The sequence below is a fragment of the Lygodium microphyllum genome, chromosome 18, assembly GCF_053477565.2.
Source record: "Lygodium microphyllum isolate KBCC chromosome 18, Lygodium_microphyllum_v1.1.10, whole genome shotgun sequence".
Taxonomy (NCBI): domain Eukaryota; kingdom Viridiplantae; phylum Streptophyta; class Polypodiopsida; order Schizaeales; family Lygodiaceae; genus Lygodium; species Lygodium microphyllum.
Window position 1 is genome coordinate 72,491,160 of NC_141152.1, and position 22,633 is coordinate 72,513,792.

At 39.4% G+C, this 22,633-nt stretch overlaps 1 protein-coding gene across 1 annotated transcript; it reads right to left on the reverse strand.

Annotated features, from left to right (window-relative positions):
• Positions 1 to 17,290: 17,290 nt before the first annotated feature.
• LOC148021019 (uncharacterized) lies at positions 17,291 to 18,079 on the reverse strand. Its single transcript, XM_087699498.1, has 2 exons — positions 17,675 to 18,079; positions 17,291 to 17,579 (listed from the first exon to the last, which is right to left on the reverse strand). The coding sequence occupies exons 1-2, from the start codon at positions 17,937 to 17,939 to the stop codon at positions 17,476 to 17,478; spliced, it is 369 nt and encodes a 122-aa protein (XP_087555624.1). The 5' UTR covers positions 17,940 to 18,079; the 3' UTR covers positions 17,291 to 17,475.
• Between the last annotated feature and the right edge of the window lie 4,554 nt (positions 18,080 to 22,633).

Below are 22,633 nucleotides of genomic sequence, written 5' to 3' on the forward strand. Positions count from 1 at the left end.
CAAAGGTGGAGCAAAGGCAAGTCATAAAACCTATCCAACAATTGGTGAAGGTGAAAAAGATGGTGGAGTAGGGTGCTATGGCAAGGCTTCTTTCTACCTTTATGACAAGTTCATAGTCCAAGTGTTTCAAATCCAACTATGTTAAGGCCTCTTTCTTCCTAATTATGACAAGTTAATAGTCCAAGTGTTTCAACTCCAACTCTATTATATCTCTGGAGTCCACAAGCTTCACTAGGTTTGCAACATTAGCCATGATAGTAGATATAAATGCTTCTTTTGCCTATACAATCTCTTTAGAAGGCCCGGCCTCAACTTTAATTTCCACATTCGAGTTGGAAATATCAACATTTGCAAGAGAAGGAACCCCACTAGTAGGGACCAAAAGATCGGCTTTGTGATGACTGACACCGAGTCGAGGCAAGACCCTAAGAAGCAAAAGGTGGCAGGCTCTACAACCTTCATCTCCGGAATAGAAAAGCCACCCAAAGAATACGATGAGTATGTCACGGAGCTCCTCTCTCAACCAGAAAGAACCAAGGAGGAGAAGAGAACTGCGGTAGTATGTCACGAAGCTCCTCTCTCAACCAAAAAGAACCAAGGAGGAGAAGAGAACTATGGTAGTAGAGCTGGAAGCAAAAAAGGAGTCCATGGCCGCATTCCAGTTGGAGAGAACACCCCAAATGGCCATTGCCCAAAGGGAAGTAAATGAGCTGAAAGAGCAGCTACAAGCTAAGCAGGAGGCAGAAGATGAATGGCAGGTGTGCCTAAATGAAGAAACCAAGGCCACATGATGCCTATGACAGCACAATGAAGATATTATGGCACTCTGCAAAGATCTACGAGCTCAAATGGAGAAAATTACTAAAGCCACGGAAGAGCTGTAGGAGCTGAGGGAGGAAAAAGCTCACGTGTATGAAAGCGAGGTGGAGAGACTAACCCAAGAGGCTACCTCGGCACAAGAAGAGTAGCAAAAGCTAAGGGTAGAAATGGAAGATCAAAAATGAAGGCTGACAGTACTAGCCTAGAGGTAGGGGGAAAGCCTCGAAGATGTGATCAAGAGGGCGGAAGAATGGACCACTCAAAATGGAAAAAGGGTCAAAGCCTTAGCATGTCACCTTGCTCAATCCGAAAAAAAAATTATACTCACTGAAAGCAGAGCGAAGGCCACCCAAGTGAGCTTCCACACCCAACAATGCACCTTCCTAGAAATCCTATTGGACGTCACTCGACCAACAAAGGAGGGAGAGTCCATGGAAGTGATGAAAAAGAAACTAGGAATGGCTTGTAGGGCACTGACGGTCGAACTCCAGATGCCGCCACAACCTAGTGAGTTAGCCCAAGCCAAGATAAACAATGACATTATCTCCTATTGGTAGGCCTAACCTCACAGGAAGTGGATGCACTCGGATTCCTTGAAGAGGAATGGGGAAGAGCCAAGCCGCTAAGGGGAGGTGGAAGTGAAATTTGAAATGGGACCACATGAAGATGAGCTTGTCCCACCGCCTCCTTCCCCGAGGCCTAAAGCGCAACAACACATAGACACCTCCGTAGAAAGAAAGGTGGCACTAACATAAAGAAGGAAGAAAATGGTGGAGGAGACAAGGAGAAAATGGAATGCCAGGGGAGGGCACCCCAGGCACCCATCCCACCATGTGCAGACGACACCCGAGCAAGCTTCCACGCCGACCTCATAATCTGGGAGAGGCAAGAAATGGCCAGGAGCCCCTTCGATCTCAACTTCTAATTCCCCAACACCCTACGTAGAGTGTTATCTATCAAGATGGTGGAGGAGGTGATTAACATCAGAAGCAAGCTCGGACAAAGATGGCTAGAGGAGAGAGAGTAAAACCCCACATTATGGGCCACTGAAGATGTCGCATTTTGGCAAAATAAAGTTTTTGAAGTACCACAATCTGTACCTGGCTACAAATGCCAACCTGCATGGAGAAGAAGGGTCTGCAATACCAACCTAGACACTTGGATGGCCTTTTGCAACACTCAACCCTTCGAGCGGGATGACCCAACCTTTATGCCCTACCCCCAAAGGGTGGGAGTGGATTTTGACTCCAATGTCCATGACCGTTATAAATTCCCTATAATTTATAATCCTCATTGTACCACAAATGAAGATGCCCTTGTCTTCACATCAGAAAAATTGTATGATACTCTAATCCAATTCTCCTCATTCCCTGACCCCGCCTTTATTACCACTTGTAATTACCTTAGATTTCTTAGGATACTCCTTAGGCAAGACCCCACCCCATAGGAGCGCAGCCTCCCAGTGCTCCATTTTGATCCTAATGTTATAGATAGTTGCATGATGGCTCTGCTAATGATGCGAGCCACTCTATTGCCTTCATTTTGCTTAGCTCTACTAGAGGACATGAATGATAGCTTCTTCACCCGCTACAATCATCCATTCCTCTCCACCACCACCCTTCAATTCTACCTAAACCATAAGGGGTATCTCCAAAGCTGCTGATACCTTAGTAAATCTATTAAGCCCCCTTCTCCACCTCACTCCGAGGATGAAGATTAAACTTATGTCACAACTATGTGACTTTATTATTATTATTATTATTATTATTATATTTATTTTTAAAAGAGAGAGAGAAAAAAAATTAAAGGAAAAGAAAATGAAAAAGATATCACACATCGAAACTGCAAGTTGCACATCCACCACAGCCACTGCACCTGGGGGTCCTCAAGTTAGCTGTGCCTAGTGGCCCCGGTCAGCCGGCTCCATTCCTAACCCTTTAGCCTCATTTTGATCCCATACTTCCCACTTAGGGCACATCAAGGGCACGACACACCTAGGGAGGTAACACTCACCTGTGGTTAGACCTATTACCCTAAGCTCCATCCCACTAGCACGCACACAATGCACCACACAACAATGGCACACACCCACACGTAATGCACCTTTCTTTTCTTTCCAGTACAACCGAAGGCCCCACCACTAGCTTCAACGACCCCATCATCCATGCAATGTGCTCCCCATCTTATGAAACATCATGCCAACCCAACAAACCAAGGGATCGACGCAACAACCCCAATCGAAAAGTGAATGAAGAAGCTCATTTCAAAAAATGCATAAGAAGGTCACCGTAGAGGGCCAGGTGATAGATCCATCCAACACAATATTCAATTTCAACGCCAGATTTACCTACCAGCCTCTCTCCACGACCAGGGCTCAATCCAAACTTAAGGGCCTTTCAAGTCCATAAATCCCTCCAAGACAAGGGATCATCTCCAACGCAAGGGCCTTTCAGTTTCAAAAATCCCTTCAATAGGTCCATAAATCCCTCCAAGACAAGGAATCATCTCCAACTCAAGGGCCTCACAGTTCCATAAGTCCCTCCAAGACCAGGGCTCAATCCAAACTCAAGGGCCTTACAATTCCATAAATCCCTCCAACACACCTTCCAACATGACTCGTACACAAACTCAAAAAGCTACTTGGCTACTCCAGCAACAGAGTTCGACACATCTCCCAATAAGTGCCATGGGATTGACACTCAACTAGGAGGGGGGTAATGTTAACCCTTAAACAAACAAGGTGAAAAATCTAGAAAATCTAAAGTAGAAGACAAAGCCAAGGCAAAAGCGGAATGGAGAACAAATGCACACAAAGAAAAATCGAGAAACACATGAAGTGTGAAAAAGTCCTAAATCAAGGAGAGGCGCTCAAGAAAAAGCACAAGTCAATACTTTTGTGAAAGAGTGCAAGGCACACCATGATTTATTTTAAGAGCGTCGGGCTTTAACCTATGTAATTTTTAAATATAGATGGGCGGTAGGAAGGAAGCTAGGACGATAGGAGAACAATGGAAAAAGTGCCTAGGCTATGGCCGGCCATGTAAAAAGGTGATGATAACCCAAATGGGATTTAGGGTTGTGTATATAAAGTTCAAAAGATGAATGAGATCTCATTCTTTGATGTGTGGCAAAGTGAACTCTTCTTCTTCTCTTCTCTTGCTTGCTTGTGAGTACTTGAGGGAGGGAGTGTGAGGGAGTGAGGGAGTGAGCTTGTGAGAGTGAGGGATCTTGGAGGTGAAGCTCTCCACCATCTCCTCTCTTCTTCTTTTCTTCTCTTCTCTTCTCTTCTCTTCTCTTCTCTTCTCTTCTCTTCTCTTCTCTCGCGCATGGCTATGGAGGATGGAACTTGGAGGAAGAGACTTGAGGATGATTGAGCTTGCATCACAAATCGTGGAGCTATCGGAGTGCTTGAGAGAGGAAGAAACTCAATCCGGCATCAAGCTAAGCTCACTACACTCGTAGAGAGGGATAGCATGTCGACTATGTAAGAGATAGCCATTAGTTCTCACTTGAAACACTTGAACAATAAGCCGTCCATGGGTCTTAGCAATTGAGCTTGTGCTCGTTGGCCACCAAATTTATTTTTCTAACTACATGCTAAATGGTTGGACAAGTTTGTTATCTTTTACATAGGCCATGGCATAACTCATCAATGTAAGGCCCATCCTCCCTAACTTGTGTCCATTTACTATTTTGCATTTGTCAAGCTTGATAACAAACTCCAAGGTTGAAACAAAACATGGTAATCATAGTTGGTACAAACTGAGGAGAAAGAAGTGTACTATATTGAATCCATAATGTTATATTAGAATAAGTCAATACCTTCTAAGCATTGCATCTTGTAAAAACAAGCCATGGCACATTGCAACTTAACCAAGTCAACAAAATATTGTTGAAGTTATCATAGTCATAAGAAATCTTTCTAATTTTAGTTCCCTCCACTTCTATTTTACCAATAATAAAATACTCTTCTAGTGAATCAACAATGGATATATTTCATGCTCATCTTTTATAGCTTTCAATCAAAATGGATGAGGCAAAATCATGTGCTTTATTTTTCTATGAGCCAAAGCAAATGCTATCATACCATATATGGCCTCATAGCCTTGTCGACTAACCCTGATTGTATCACATGCTATTTAAGCTTCTTCCGTGGATAAACTATTAAGAACATTTATAAAAGCCTCATTCAAAGTAGCAAGCCGGAGGGCTCAATGTCAAGGGTCTCTCAAAATTCCACTCGGATGCTTGTGTTTTAAGAATGCGTTTAGAAGCTCCATTTGTTGATCCTCACCTTGGTCTCTAGCATCATTGAAAAAGCAATAGCATAATCTTCATCTACAAAAACATAAAAATCCACCTTTCTCTTATGATTTCTTATGTCCCTAAGTGGTTCCATTAGTGCAAGAGAGGAAATGGGGTAGATGCATATATAATATGGTTAGGCACTAGTAGAGATAGAAAAGACCATGTTTTGTTAAGGGAGGGAAAAGCTCACTTTCGGGAATCAAAATTAGTCTACCCTACTGATGTGGCAATTAGGAGGAGTTCTAGAGTATAAAATGGGTATATAACTACCTTTGTAGGGTCCAATGTATCACATGTGTAGGTATAAAAAAATATGAGCTGATTTTGGCACCTTCAATGCAAAAAAGTGTGTAGAAAATGAGTATTTCAACTTACAATATGATTGGTCGCCTTTTGAGAAAAAGAAACCTATTTTTGTGAAAATTTTTAAAAATTCATTTTTTAAACAAAAAGAAATACAAGTTGCTGATGTTGCACTTTTAAAAGAGTGGTCCTTTTTGAGTCCATATTTTCCTCTAATGGTCAATGATGGATCCACCAAAATTATCATTTGGTAATGAGAAAGGACTCTTTGGCTCTACATGATTTGCTCTCAATGATTATATATGCCAATCAAGCCCTATTGATAGTTGGGATTTCCACTTGTATCTTGCACCATCATATTCATCATCACTACTTTCAAAATATATAGGCTATTGTTTGACTTTGCTTCCACCCTTCTCTAAGGACTCTGAGTGTGGATTATGTGAATCACCCTTTGTCTCCTATGAGGGAATGTTGTGTAAAGGACCTTGCTAGGATGCTAAGGTTTCATGGATGTGATTCAACATGATATCAATTCTGGGATAGAGATATTTGCATCTGATAGGAGCAGAGTTGAAGTTGTATCAATATGGACCGCTTTCCCTTCAGACTCTACTAGATAAACAAGCTCATGTTGGTAACCTTGCATATGCACTTGAGCAAGAGTGGATAATGTCAAAGTTACAACAATTGGAAAAACAACAAAAGAAACTACGAGACCATTTGTCTACTTAGGAAATGTAGGCTCAAGAACATCCACTATAGATGTTGCTTACAATGGCTGCTCTACTTCTAAGTATTATATTGGAGTGACTCTAGAGTAGACCTATTGAAGAATAGGAAATTACTACTACTCTTGTCATTGGAATGCATACTATGCTACAAATTCATCTAGGTTTTATGCACTTCACTGTCAAGATTGTGGTTATGTATCAAATCCATATAACAATCTAGAGTGCTCAACAATACCTTGTGCAACTTCCACCTTTGTATATTAGTCACTCCCCAATACATGTGATTTACTAGACCTAGTACATGTTGTAGTTGATGAGGCTCTAAATTCAATAGAAACTCCAAATTCTAGTCAAAACATGCCAGAGGCAATTAGTGCATTGAGAGCACTCTCCTTGACTTCTAAGGACACCAAGCATTCCTTATCTAACACTAGTGAAAGAATTTTACCTCAGGCTAATAGTCTACACATCTCATGCTACATTACTTGAAGCAGTGTGTATACGTGTAGAATCATGTTATTGGTTTATTTTAAGATTTTGTAATTTGTTGTGAAATTTATTGAACCGTGTTGAACCAGCATATTGTTTTTGTATTCAACAACATAGGAGCATATGCTTTGATAAAAAATAAACTACAAAGTTGTTGGTTGTAGAAATGCAATTTTTTTCATGCAATATGGCAACTAGCAACCTCCTTGTGTTCCATGGCCCAACCCCCCTCGACCTCCAACCTCCAAGTGCCCATTCCCATGGTCCCCCCACCCCCCAAAAGGCCCTACCCACCCCCTAAAAAGGTCCCTACCTTCTCACTACTTATTGTGACACTTTTAATATTTAATCCAATGTTTAATTCTCAAAATCCAACTGCTCCATCCAAGGATTATGTCCAAACATGATTAATTCATACCTTATAGCTCCATCTGGAAGTAATTGATACAACAGAAGTTTAAAGAAGTGTTTCTAAGGAAGTGAGATAAAATGAAGCCATGTTGCAATTACAGAGGCAATAGACCTTTTGTAAACAATAGTAGGAAGGCACATCTATAGCAACAACAATAAGTCTATATAGCAAACATATAGAAGGAATATCCAAAAGAATATTTGGCTCTATAGATCTATAGCAAATATCTCATCACTACAGTAGCATACTTGTACAACATCTCTGTGATTGGGATTTTGAATGCATCTAGAAGTGATCTACAATCCCAGTGTGTCGAAATTCAAATCTAAAGTTGCAAGAGAAATACAATTGTTTGCAAATTGATCTCATAGGTTCTAGGTGATAAATTGTCTCATCCAAAGGTGATCACATAGTTTCCAAAGTCCATCAAGAAAAGCACTAGCACTTTGGATGGAATAACCAAAAAATTTCAATAGCTATAGTATACTACCAAAAAGACTACTACATATGGCTACTTTGGGCATAATGATTCTGATTTCACTTGGGAGATAGTGAAGCACTATTAATTTTCTACCCATCTTCAAATAGATTTCAACTAGAATAACTTTGTCATTGAGAGCTTATGCTTGCCCATATGCAAATACAACAAAGACTTCACTAATGTAATCCAGAGGTGAATGCTCCTTGAGAGTCCAAACAGAAGCAATTAACAATGCAATTGTTGTAATTGAGATAAGTGATGTATATTCTATTAGTAGTCATGTTTTTCATGCCTTGTCATCTCCTACCTATGAGCCTCAATCTAAGTCAAATGAGGACACTAGGAGCTCTGTCCTATCTGTTGCTTGTTTTGACGGAGGAGGTAGCTCATTCTAGAGCACTCAATTTATTGCCTTTCAATGCATTTTCTCCTCCACTTGGGATTTTCGATGAATTTTTGAGCAATTACTACTTTCCATAGTTTGTCTACACGTGCCAAACATTGTCATTGTCATCTGGTATTTTTCCAAGATCACCCCTATTTTTCTGGCATTCTATTTATCATTGACTAGTATTTATTGTTGATCAGCCAGCATTTATGGCCTCCCTTGATGCAAGTTGGTCATATTTGGGTATTTTTGGCTGCATATCCCTCCCATCATTCATTCATTTTCCTCCTTCCTTGGTAGGTGGACACTTTGACTTCGTTATCTCCCTCTGACTCTAGTGCTGATATCATCATCAGCCTGATTTGGTGCCCTCACTGACATTGCATACTACTTGCAAGGACTAATCAGTTTCCTTTTGCTTTCCCATTTATATTAGCATTCTTTCATACTCAATTTAGATTTCATTATTTTTTTCTTGCAATATCTCTCTATTCCTTTATCTTTGTGTTTCTATTTCTTTCCATTCTGCACTCTCACATGGGATCGGAGCATGGTGGCATTGCCTACTAAGAGAGACACAGAGCTAGTTTCTCATGGAGAAGACCACCCCAAACTACGAGCTGGTCTTGCCGCATTAGCATTTTGCTGAAAATTTAGCTTTCTTCTTGAAGCTGAAAGCTTATTTATGTAGGCGATAGTATTTGTCTCCCACATGGACCCTCTACATTGAATTCATTGTGATCATGTAACTAACTCCTCCTTGTTTGACGCTGTCTATCACAAAATTACAAATTTCTTATGGGTGTCTTGCAAGACTTTGAAGACTTCTTATCATTAGTTTTGCAACTTTGATGATACAAATGAGGAGTTTTCTATACACTTCTACAAATGGTAGCAAGATGATCATTCGGATCATGAAGAATGGAGGTCACCTAGCCCGTTTGTTTGGGAACTCTCTCCTCCCTATTCCCTCCATGTCTCATAGAAGGCTTGTTCTACTAGCCTCCATATGCCATCCATGACACCCTCTATACAAGTTCTTGTATTCCCTTCTTTACCCAAAGAGAACCAGCTTAATGATTCAAACTACTCACTTTGGTCGTGTTGGATGGAGTGTATCCTTGATACCTTTGATCTTTGGGAGTTTTTTGCCTACCCTATTCCCCATCCAATGGAGGATCCCACTATTGGATCATCGATGGCTCATGCAGCCTTACGAGATTGGATCAACTCTAGAGCTTCTATGCACTTCTCCGAACGGTGGAAAGGTTATCATATGGATCATGAGGAACGGAGGTCACCTAGCATGTTTGGTTGGGAACCCTCTCCTCCCTATTCTCTTCATGTCTCATAGAAGGCCTGCTCTATTGGCCTCCATATGAAGACATCATATTAGAGAATTTGGGAATCTCCCAAGTCCTACTTTCAAATAAGGGGTATCTTCAAAGTTGGACTTGGAAAGGCAACATATATAGTAATTAGGGTAGACTTCACTTTCAAGTAAGGGGACAAGATTTGATCATGTGGCCAAATATTAACTATATTGGAAATTCCCAAACTATATGAGAATTCCCTAGTATAGTATTATATGATATCCATGATGCCCTCTATAGAGGTGTTCATACTCCCTTCTTTACCCAAAGAGAACTTGCTTGATGGTTCAAACTACTCACTTTTGATAACCGGGAAATCAGTGCAAATAAAGGCACAAAAATGTGCTCAACATAGAAACATCCTTTGCAAATTAACACTTTGCTTTTGTGCTCCTTTGTCAAAAATCAAATATGAAGCAATGTAAAATGTGTAGTCCAAAAGAGACACACTATAAAATATTCCTAGGAAAAGGAAAGGTCAAAACCCTTTTGTCTCATTCCAAAAATTGAGAGGTCTTTAGACCTTAGCCAATGTATGCAAATTTGAATTTTATAATTCAAGAAAGGAAAAGGAGGTGGTTGCAGTCGTGGGATTTGGGGAGGTGGGAGGTTGAGGTGGTTATACCCTCTCTCTTCCTTTATCTTCTCCTCTCACGGTTCATTTCTCCCTCTCTCATTTTGGCACAACTCTCATCTTTCTTGTTCTTGCTTTCCTCTCTTGTGCTTCATGCTCATTTCTAATGGAGAGTGAGGAAGAGGAAGAGGGTGAGGATGGAAGAATTGTCCAATTTCTTGTGTGCCTTCCTCTTGTGTGTTTGGAGAGCATGGTTCTTGGTGAGAAGAAGGAGAGTTTTCTTGCAGGTTTTGTGGCCAGCAAATGTATTTGCAGCCTCTCTTGGCCGGTTCGTGGTTCTCATGGTGCCGTGGCAGGGGGCTCTTCAACTTTGGTCTTATAAGGTGGAGTGTATCCTTAATACCTTAGATCTTTGGGAGTTTGTTACCCACTCTATCCCCATCCAATGGAAGTTCCCACTATTGAATCATCAATGGCTCCTAAAACCTTATGAGATTGGCTCAACTCTAGAGCCCAATCTTTCTTGTTTATGAGCTTACAAGATTCTATCCTAGTGTATGTGCATAGGTTATGAAAAGCAGCAGAAGTGTGGACAAAGCGTGCTTATTTGTACCATCAGAAGACACTTGCCCACCAAATTACTCTTGAGAAGAAATTATGGATGCTTGTTCTTAATGATTCTCCTTCCCTGAAGGATCATATTTATAGGTTGGAGGATATGAGGGATGAGCTTACGTCCCTCAGCAAGATGACCTCTTCAAAGGATATGGCTATGATTGTTTTGACTCAACTGCCACCCCCTTGGTTTGATGTCTTCTACACCAGCCTTCTTACATTGAGGACCCAGGAGAATCTCCTATTAGAGAAGCTTTCCCCACTTGTTTTGGAGCATGAGGAGCATGACAAAGAGGTTTTCAATGCATCCACCTCCAGAAGAAGAAGAAAGGGAAGTCAAAGGCTAAAAGACAAGAGAGTTCTTCAGGTTGCTCTAACTTTGATTCAAAGAAGCCTAAATGCCCATATTCTGGTACTAAGGGGACACATCCTAAAGAGAAATGTTGGAAGAAGTACCCTCACTTGATAGAAGGATGGAGCTAAAACATCCAAGTCTTCTAACACTACTCCAATAGTTATCCATGAGTCAGTGTTCGTTCATATTGTTGGAGGAGTCTTCTTTAGTGATTGTCCCTTTTTTTAAGAGGCCTTGGTTGGGTTGATAATGGAGCTTCTAGTCATATGACTCCACAAGGTCATTTGTTATAGGATCTATGCCCTTTTGAGGATTCAGTCATTGTTGATGACCTTGTATCAATGTCTATTTGTGGTGTTGGCACTTTGCCTTTGTTTTCCAATTGTGGTTCAAGCTCCCTTTCATAGGCCCTTTATATTTTGGACTTGGGCTTTCGAATCCTCTTAGTTTATGGCCTTACTAAGCTGGTACCTAGGTTTTCTTTACCAAGTAGGCCATTTGTATTGAGGGTTCCTCTGCATGGCATGTTATTGTGACATGTTAGTAGGAGAGCAAGCTTTACAAGTTCCATTCTTCTTCTCTTATGCATGGTTCTCTAAGGCCATTATCCATTGCTATACCCACTCCCACTTATGCACCACCTGTTCCAATGGTTCCTTCCCATCTTTTGCCCTCTCCTTCGATGGTTCCCTCATACCCCCCATTCCTTTTAGAGGGGGAAAATGTCAGTGATGCGACTATGGATTCCTTGGTTCCTAGTGTTTCAGAAGGGGTTTCCCAAAATCATGAGTTTCTTCATCAGCAATCTACATCGACAGACTTCCTTGACATTGGCATTCCTCTTGCCACACTAGGATTTGTTTCTTTCTTGGCCTTCTGCCGCATCTAGGATCTAAGAGGGGGTGTTAGCAATCATGTTTGTCATGACTTGTCATCTCCTACTTATGAACCTAAGTGTGAGTTAAACATTGAGGACTTTAGAAGCTCTAACTTGTTTATTACTTGTTTTGACATAGGAGGTAGCTCATTCTAGAGCACTCAGTTTATTGTCTTTTAGTACATTTTCTCCTCTATTCGGAATTTTATGTGCATGTCATGGGCAATTACTACGTTCTATAGTTTGCTTATACCTGTCAAACATTGTCATTGTCATCTAGGATTTTTCGAGGATCACCCCTATTTTCTTGGCATTTTATCCATCATTGACTAATATTCATTGCTAGTCAACTAGTATTTATGGGCTTCCCTAATGCAGGTCAGCCATATTTGGGAATTTTTGCTATATATAGCCCACCCCTCCCATCATTCATGCATCTTTCTCCTACCCTAGTAGGTGGACACTTTGACTCTGTCATCTTTGTCCATCTCCAATGCTATTGTCATCATCATCCTGATCTGGTGCCCTCGCTGACACTATGGGTTGTGTGTAAGGACTAATCAATCTCTTGCTTTTCCGTTTGTATCAGCATGCTTTCTTATTTAGTGTAGATTTCATTCTTCTTTTATTGCAATCTCTCTCTATTCCTTTGTCTTTGTGTTTCCATTCCTTTTTGTCATGCACTGTCACATATTCAAAGCCTCCTATGGTCATGCCTCCATACACTAGTGCTCAACTAAGAGGAAGAAAGTTTTCTTTATATATTGTGCAAGAGAAACATGCGTATAATATGCAACAATAAGTTACACAACAACAATCAGAGGTGACTTTCCTAGTGAGTCAAGGTTTCTAGGATCTTCCATACCTTGATGTATTAACTAGTGTTGCACTTGGGGGTAGATCAACAAATCAAGAAATGAGCAGTAGAAATATTATGAGCATCATAAGAAAAATTGAATTCAACAAGTCACTTGCTCACATGGTTAACACGATTGATGTATTGGCACATGCACTTATGGTTTTTGATTATACCATGATGGCAACATAAGTGGTAGATGTAGTTCAGATAGAATGAGAACTTGCCCAATACTTAACATCTCATATTGATCAATCATCGATATATAGCCATGCTATCTGGAAGCTCTCATAAGTCTTTATGATAATGTTGTTTTGTAAGAAGGCTTAGCTCATGTACAAGAGAAGCATATGTTGGTTGCATTGATTGCTATGGCCAATGTAGCAAATCAACAAGACTTAATGCAATCATTTCTCAATTTGTGCAGAAATGAGTATAGGCATCTACTCTCTTATAGTCAACATTATGTATATGGGCAGAAGTATGACTATGACCCGCTATCATTTTATTCTCAACCATATGATTGTCATGAGAGCACTATGAATAGTAGTATGATAGATCTATTGCTAATTTAAATAGTGATGATGTGGGAAAAATTTTGTCTAAAGCCAGTAGAGCTATACATTTAACCAATGATGACCAGATCGGAGAATTGCATGCTTGAGGGCTATGTTATAACATATATGCTCCAATCACAAACATATGCAAAGGATGTGTTGAACTGATGTGCTCCAATCACAAAGACATATGCAAAGCAAAGAATGCAAAGATATTCTTGGTGATTGAATATTCCAATGAAGAGAATGAAGAAGGTATCGTTGAAGGCAATCTTCATGAGGGCCACATCGAAGAAAAACTTTAGTTCAAGGAATAAGATCACTGGTAGATTGTTGATGAAGTTGAAGATCATGAGAGCAAATCACTAATCGAGTTGCCTCAACCATAGTGAATATGCAAGATGATGCAGTGAATATTTCAACATATGTAGCCTTGTATGCTTTTGGGTGTATCATGGAGAAGCAATGATTAATCTCATGATAATGATTGAGAATTATATCCATGAGACACTAATTGATTTAACTTTGTTTGCAAATGAGTTTGGGATTATTGGCCCAATGGATGACAATGATCTCAGCTTTCCTTCTAATCTTGGAGGTTAGAGGATCGTTTTTGAAAAGAAAAAGCTATGTTTAGACAAACTCTCTCAAGCAGGTTATGTTAGTTGGATTCCATTTTGTTGGCACTATTCCAGCTCAGACAAGTTGCAGATAGCTCTCTATTTTAAACCAAATTTTACTCTGCACCATGGACAGTAAAAGACAACGTACGTGAATTCAAAGCATTTGAAAGGAGCTTTGTTTTAATGTATAGCACACCTCAATCGGATTCTCCTACTCAAAGCAATCTTAGACTTACTACACAAGGTCGTGTAATAGACAACATGATGTCCATGTCTGTAATTCTTATTTGGCCAAAGATTCATTATCAAGTATTGGATTTTCTCATTTCCCATTGATGTACATGTAGTATACTTGATCATAGCTCCTTTATTCATTCAAGATTCTTTGATTCCCCATTGATTTATACTTTGTAATGGCTAAATAGAGTAGTATTTTATTCTATTTCTATCCCATATCCGAAGTACAGTAGCTAAAGAGTGCAGTATTTGACTGTGCCGTTTTGTAGTGTTCCTCAACCATGATCCAAGGTTGTAATATAGTTGAAGATTTTCGGAAACATTGGGGGCTACTTTTGAGATAGCAAATAGTCAAATACTACACTCTTTAGCTACTATACTCCGTAAACAAAGTAAGGCTTTAACAATGTAGGGCTCTGCTTGACCATGATAACTACTTTTGGCCTTATCGATTGGCTTATTGTAAGCAAGCTAAAGACAAAAGATAATGTGTTCTTCAAAAGAGCAAATGAGCTAAGCCAACTTAACTCTTTTAAAAATAAAAATGGAAAAAAAAAATTGGCGATAAGAATACTATAAATAATCTATTGTTAACCAGACAATATGCCTTTGCTTAAGTTAATGCCAATTCAATTAATAGCAATGGCTAAATAGAGTAGTACTCTATTCTATTTCTATCTCATACATTGTAATAAGTCCTAATCTTGTTTTTAAAAACAAAAGCATTCGAGTAGGGATAGAATGTAAGAGAGTGGATAAGGGCATATAAAAGGTGTAAAGAACATATGTACAACTATCTTTTTTTTGTAATAATAAAACTCTATCCTTTCCCCTTCTAAGCTTCTCTCCTGTCCTTTCATAGTTGCCAGACATCTGTCTCTTTCATTTCTATCTTTCTCTCTCCATTTTGAGTCTCTGTGCCCTTATCTAGACTCTCTCTCATATGGACTCTTGTTCTATCTTTCATGTAGTCTTCTATTTTCTCTCTCTCTCCTCTCAAGTCCCTTCATTCCAAGGCTCTAATACCACTTATAATGAAAGGACCTATGAGGAGATAGAAAGAGGAGAACGAGGACTGCAATAAAGAGAGAGAAGAGTTGTGAGGAGAGAGAAATTCTAGAGGAGGAGAGAGACTAGAAATTGAGAAAGAAAGACAAAAAAGAAAGAGAGATGGTTGTAGCCATGAAAGCTTAGAAAGTGAAACGATAGAGTTGGATTATTGTCAAAAATAAAATATAGTTGTTCATATGTCATTTACACCTTTTATACGCCCCTACCCACTCTATTACATGCACCACACACATGTATGGTCTTCAATTATAGTTCCATAAATCAACATCATAAAACTTGGCACATAGTTCTTTTCAAAATCGGTATACACCCTACCATTGGGAGCTTTTCACTGAATAACTTGATTCAACTTGCAATGTGAATATTGGCACCTTTCAAAATTGATATACACCCTACCATTGGGAGCTTTTCATTGAATAACTTCATGCAACCTGTAAGGTGAATATTGACACCTTGCCAATCTCTAGTCATTCTCTCCACAAAAGAAATTTGATGTGTGCAATTTTTTGTTTCACACACACACACACTCTCTCTCTTTCTCTCTCTCTCTTTGTGTCGCTCAAGATATATTGAAATGACAATGATTGAACTTCGTCCCAATCTTTGCACCCCTCTGTCATTTACACCTTTTATACGCCCCTACCCACTCTATTACATGCACCACACACGTGTATGGTCTTCAATTATAGTTCCATAAATCAAAATCATAAAACTTGGCACATAGTTCTTTCCAAAATCGGTATACACCCTACCATTGGGAGCTTTTCACTGAATAAATTGATTCAACTTGCAATGTGAATATTGGCACCTTTCAAAATTGATATACACCCTACCATTGGGAGCTTTTCACTGAAAATAACTTCATGCAACGTGTAAGGTGAATATTGACACCTTGCCAATCTCTAGTCATTCTCTCCACAAAATAAATTTGATGTGTGCAATCTTTTGTTTCACACACACTCTCTCTCTCTCTTTCTCTCTCTCTCTTTGTGTCGCTCAAGATATATTGAAATGACAATGATTGAACTTCGTCCCAATCTTTGCACCCCTCTGTCATTTACACCTTTTATATGCCCCTACCCACTCTATTACATGCACCACACACATGTATGGTCTTCAATTATAGTTCCATAAATCAAAATCATAAAACTTGACACATAGTTCTTTCCAAAATCGGTATACACCCTACCATTGGGAGCTTTTCACTAAATAACTTGATTCAACTTGCAATGTGAATATTGGCACCTTTCAAAATTGATATACACCCTACCATTGGGAGCTTTTCACTGAATAACTTCATGCAACCTATAAGGTGAATATTGACACCTTGCCAATCTCTAGTCATTCTCTCCACAAAATAAATTTGATGTGTGCAATTTTTTGTTTCACACACACAATCTCTCTGTCTCTCTTTCTCTCTCTCTCTCTTTGTCTCGCTCAAGATATATTGAAATGACAGTGATTCCCAATCTTTGCACCCCTCAAGATGAGACACTATCAAAGTAGTTGATCCAAGATTTGAATGCTTGACCATGTAGAGACATGTGCGCGTGCACACACTCTCTCTCTACTCGTGTTTTCCAATTTGTTCTCAATATCTCAATTTTGAAATGATTGTGATTTGGCTTCATCCCAATCTTTGCACCCTTCAAGGTAAACTACTCATTGATCATTGATCTCATAAGTACCTTTGTTTGTATTGGTGTAAACCAATCTTCAAGTCTTATCTCGTCATTGCTTAGTGTTCTGATATTTATTATTCAATGTTGTAAGGAAATCTAAGATTTGCTCTCTCTCTCGAAATGAGTGTTGTGACCTTATATACGTTTTTTTAATGTCCAACCGAAAAAAAACCAAAAAAATAAATAAATGTGTAGCGCTTTCACATGGTGCTTTCACACGAGATCCCAGAGAAGACACATGCAACGCTAGCCTAGTGACGAGGTGGTTGTTGCAGTGCGCGCAACAACAAAATATTGCTAGCTAGTAGCGAGGTGAGTACGCAGTGATATTTGAGACCCGCTCGTACTGCACTGCACATCTAAAGGAAGACGGAAAAAGAGTATCATTTGAAACTTCTTCCTAATTTGGCGAATCAACAGCTTTTCCTGGGAGCTTTGTGCTGTTTAACTTGAAATGGGATAGCTTCCGAGGAACCACGCTTCCATAAGGGAAAGCACGAACACACAGATCAACTGACAAGGAAGACGTTGCACGATGGAAAAGAACATGTCATAATCAGCCAGATTAGTTTGCTTTTTTACATAGTGGAACCATACACAAGAGCTGTGCCCCAGATCTAGAGGAGCTATACACAAGAGCTGCTCGCTTACAGGCCAAGAAAAACATAGGATGTTACTGCAGAGACTGCAGTGCAGCAGATATTGCGACACATCCTCCTCATCATGCCACAGAATTGTGAAGCTCTCGAGCACGGCGCTCTCTAATCAGGGCCTTTTTCTGAGAAGCAATGGTGTGGGCTCTGGAGACGGCCTGTTTCCTGCGTTCTGATCAGAAGCAAGAAGGAATTAAACAGGGTCAGGAGACACAGAGAGGGAGAGAGAGAGAGAGAGAGAGAGAGAGAGAGAGAGAGATTGTTTACCTGTGGCGGCGGCCTTCCTCTCTCGGGCGGCCTCCGTGGCGGCGACGCGGCGGACCGGATGGATGGGGTGGCGGATCTTGAGGAAGGTGGCACGCATGGATGCGCGCATGTGGGCTACCTTCTCCGCCATCTTGGCACGCGCCACCGCCATGCGGGCGCCTGAGTCCGCCCGGAAGTCCGCAAACCTCACGGCCGGGCTCGTCATCTTGTTCTTCACCACCGCCGCCGTGGGTCCTTTCGCGCCACTGCGACGCCTCCTCGCCATCTTTCTCTCCCCCCTCTTCTGCGGATAGATGCTCGATGCTCGATGCTCGCTCGCTCGCGCTCTCTCTCTCTCTCTCTCTCTCTCTCTCTCTCTCTCTCTCTCTCGGATAATAGAAGATGCTCGCTCGCTCACTCGCTCAAGTACTGCTCCCTGCGAATTATGATCCCATTCCTCCTCCTCTCACATTTATAGTTCCTAGCGTATCTCATGTTGCCCTACCTCCCTTCTCATAACACATGTCGCGCTCCCTTCTTGCCACGTATCCCATGTTAGTGGTCTCTATATCTTTTGACTTTCGAGAGTTGCGTCTACCACCTGTCCCGTCCACGGTCGCTTGTCACTCGGTGAGTCACAAGTCGCAAATTGCAATCCACTTTCGCCCTTCCTTGTGCTTACACATTTCTTCCTTTTTTTATGCAATCGCAATAAATAAATTTGCTATTGGAGGTTTCATGGTCAAACAATCAAAACGAGATCCAAAATCAAAAATGGAATTTGGAATATGAGATGTGTGCAGCATGCTTATGTGTGTGCCAGACCATGCAAAAGAAAAGAATTGCATGGCCATTTTCATCACTCTCAAATGAATGACTATGGAGTGAAACATGGCTAGGATAAAGAGGCCAACAAAGTGATGCCCTTCAAAAGGAAAACGTACCCCATCCCAATTGACCAACAATTTTGCAAAACAGATGTGGTTTTTACATGTTCAGCTAATGAGGTGTTTTGATTTATCTTTTTTGCTTTTCTTCCAAATTATCCATTTTTTGTTGAAATAAAAACATTTTTTAAGAAAGCTTCAATATCGAGTATCGAGTATCAAGCGAAGCTTTAGCTTTTTAAGAAAGCTTTTGAATATCAAACGTGTTTTATTTTTATTATAAAAAGCTTACCTATGACCGCATTGTGCTTCTCCCTTTGTTACATATGTGATGTGAGTTCATCTTGTGTTGCATCGTGTTGTCCCAGCAAGAACTACCATCACCCAATTATCCAAGTTTGTTCCGTTGTTGCCACTTTGCCTCATTTGATTTTTATTGTCATCCAATCATCCAGGTTTGTGCCGTTCTCATCATGTTCAATTTCTACCCATTCAATATCTGTCCATTGTGCATAATGCCATTGTTGTTGCCATCAGTTAAGTTGCATTCAATTTGTGTCACTTGTGCATAATTTCATTGTTAGATTACATGCCTAGCAATGCCGTTGTTGCCGCACGTTCAAGTAAGTTAGATTATAGTTCAAAATGAAACAAAACGAAAATTTGATTAAGTAACAAAAATTAGCTTTAGTTAAGTAGCCAAAATCAGCTTTAGTTTACTACTTGCCACTAACAAGTTCTTCAATCTTCTCAAAAGCTTTCAATGATCTACTTCATTACACATTTATCTTTGTAACTCTTTTTAATCCTTGAAAATCAAAAATCGCTCAAATTCTATCATTAGTTTACTTTTCGTCGCTAAATTTTCTCGAACGCTATGCTCTTTGCTTTTCATTGAACGTTGAATGTTGTGGAGCACTCGTGTAATGAGCCTCACACTCATTTGATGTACTCATGTTATAAGCCTTGCACTCGTTTGGCACCATCTCGTTATGAAACAAATGTAGTATTAGTATTAGTAGTTAATTAGTTAGACTTATTAGTAGTAGTAATAGATATAGTAGTATTAGTTACTTAGTTAGACTTATTAGTTTATTAGTAGCATTAAGTAGTATTAGTAGTTGTACTATTATTAGTCAATTAGTTAGACTTATTAGTAATATTAATATTAGTTTATTAGTAGTATTAGTCAACTGGACTTATTAGTAGTATTAGTAGTTGTAGTATTACTAGTTAATTAGTTAGATTTGTGTAGTATTTGTAGTAGTTAATAGTTAATTATTAGTTGTAGTATTAGTAGTTAGACTTATTAGTAGTTGTAGTATTATTAGTTAATTAGTTAGACTTATGTAATAGTTAATAATTAATTTATAGTGAAACAAAAGGAAAAGAAAACGATCTTTTGAACGTATGAAAAAACCGAAAGCATAACGATCTTTCAAACGTACTAAAAAAATGAAACCGTTTTTTTTTATAACAAATAACATATTTTGAATGGACAAGGAAATAGCACCTTCCCCCATAATTGTATAAATATGAAGAGATATGTGTCAACTCTTCGACATGATATACAACATATTTTTTTATTTCATTTAATTTTTAAAGTATTGTTGATATTTATTTATTTTAATATTTATTGATTTTATTTATTTATTTAAACTACTATTAAGTGAAAAAATTAAAAATCATCATTCTTACACGTAAAGGAGATAAACTAGCTTTTTTTTAAAATATGTAATTACAAAGTATAGCTTATTGTTTTCATGAACAAGTATAATGTAGTTGAATGAAAAAAATGTATTGTTCTCATCAACATCAATGGACGCTATGGAAAAAGAAAGTCATAGGGCATCCTTCAAGACTTCTAGAAAAGAAAAACTATGGCTTGTGGAAAAACATCATTAAAACCCTTTGCTGCAATTTGGTATGACATAGACAATTTTGAATCATCTTGGGCAACAAAATGTGAAAGCATCATTGGAACACTAACAATGTGTGCATCTTGTGTGCTATAGTCACAATGCAACATCATGTTGTCATCTCGCAAAAGAATGATGCATCTACAGAAGAAATACAAGTAACAATGGCTTTGTCAAGGACTATTCTCATCCTTGTATGCCAACAACACAAAGTCAACATGATGATAAGGAAATGCCAACCATGTCTTGTGAACAAAGACATAAACAAATATGTGGACTCACTGTTATCAAACTACACAAAACAAATTCTGAATGCAAATCCATTACATCTTTAACTCTTGAGCATCATTGATACATTAATCTTAGTTTCCAAAATGACAACAACGATTGTGAACAGAACCTTGGATCGTCAATCAATTCTCGCGAACAACAACCCTCTAGTCTCTTGGAATGATGCATCGCTTTCACAACCATCTACTAGAATTGACTTGACTACATTTGATATTGTGAATGTGTGCACTTTCAACATGCTACATAGTCCGCCGATCTAGAAGTACATGGCTATAGTAGAACATCCACATCCAAGGATAGGGGTTTGCATCCTCAGCAGGCAATCCATCTAAAGGATTCTAGAGCTCCATTTTGAAAGCTCTCCATTCAACCCAATGCTCCAAGCAGAAGACAGGAATGAAAGATGTTACAATTTGCTTAACAATATAGTCGAGCCAAGCTGACAAAAGGCATTCCAAAGAACCGATAAGCATGAGTTCGCATGCATCATATTACGGAATAATAACCATCTCTTAGAAAGAACAACAACCTTTATGACAGAGGCTTGCATATAAGAAGCTCGCCCTACCTAGATATCACCTTGAATACCATATTAGAGAATTTGGGAATTTCCCAAGTCCCAATTTGAAATAAGTGATAAATATTTGACCACGTGGCTAAATCTTGATCCATATTTGAAAGTGGTATTTGGGAAGGTAGCTTATATAGATTTTAGAGTAGACTCCACCTTTAAGTAAGAAAACAAGATTTGACCATGTGGTCAAATAATAAAGGTATTGGGGGTTCCCAATGTGCATGGAAATTTACAAATTTCCTAATATAGTATTCTTGGAAAATATAGTGTTTATGTTCCTATTCCCAAGTCTAGGCCATGATGTCTATGATGGCAACATCTATCTTAGTGAATACATCAAGATGTGGGAATCAACCCTATTCTTTGTGTACACTTACATAAGCCTTGCATCGTGATTCTATACTAGCTAAAATAGGCTATCTTGATTGCAAACAGCACAAGCACAACTTACCTACAAGTAGACATCGACAACTACAAGCGCGCAAAAATAAGAACAATTCCAATGAGAAGGTCATCAACCACATCCTTCACATGACAGTTCCCGCTTCAATACTAGGATCCCAATATTGGCATCGGTATAACTTGAAGGACCTTATTACAATGGTTGACATATGGAGCATGTCTCATTTCTTCCTTATGTTCACTACATGCAAGGTCATTGGTATAAGATAAGTCAAGATCAACAAGTTTGAATGCATTGCAACAAGGAGTTCAATCTTGAATTCTCATGGAAAGACTACCCCATCAAGTGTGCCATCCTCTTCCACACCAGGTTCCATCTTTTCTTCAACCAGTACATTCTTGGTAAAGATGCTTGCGTTGGGCATGTCTAGCCACCATGCCATTAGATATGAGATCCAACACAGGGGCTCCTTACATGCACATGTGATCCTATGGTTCCAATGATGATCGACACAATTTGACAAGAAAACTGAGCCCTCATCATTCGCAAACGAAATTCATAGGTATCGTCGTGTCTACTACATAAGCAAAAGTAACGGTCATGGTAAATGCAAGTATGGATTTCCATATGCCTCACATGACAACCCAAAACTAACAGTAGACCCTGAAACTTATGATACATCTACTACCATCCTAGAAATTAGCACCGAAATGTTGTGCCATATCACCCAACGCTACTGCTCCTCTGGTGTAACGTGTCCCCTAGTATCATCCAAGACACGTCTTAGCAGTCCATCGGAAAGGATGTCTAGAAAACTCCGCCCGGCACTCCCAAGGAATGTTACGGGTTTTGCGATCTAGGTCTTCCCACATCTGCAACGTAGCGGAAGTATCCTGGCCGTTTCCC

Coding starts and splice junctions, on each gene's coding strand:
- LOC148021019 (XM_087699498.1), bottom strand. CDS start 17,939: ATGGCGAGGAGGCGTCGCAGTGGCGCGAAAGGACCCACGGCGGCGGTG. Junction 17,580..17,674: donor GAGGAAGGCCGCCGCCACAG/GTAAACAATCTC, acceptor GCTTCTGATCAG/AACGCAGGAAACAGGCCGTC.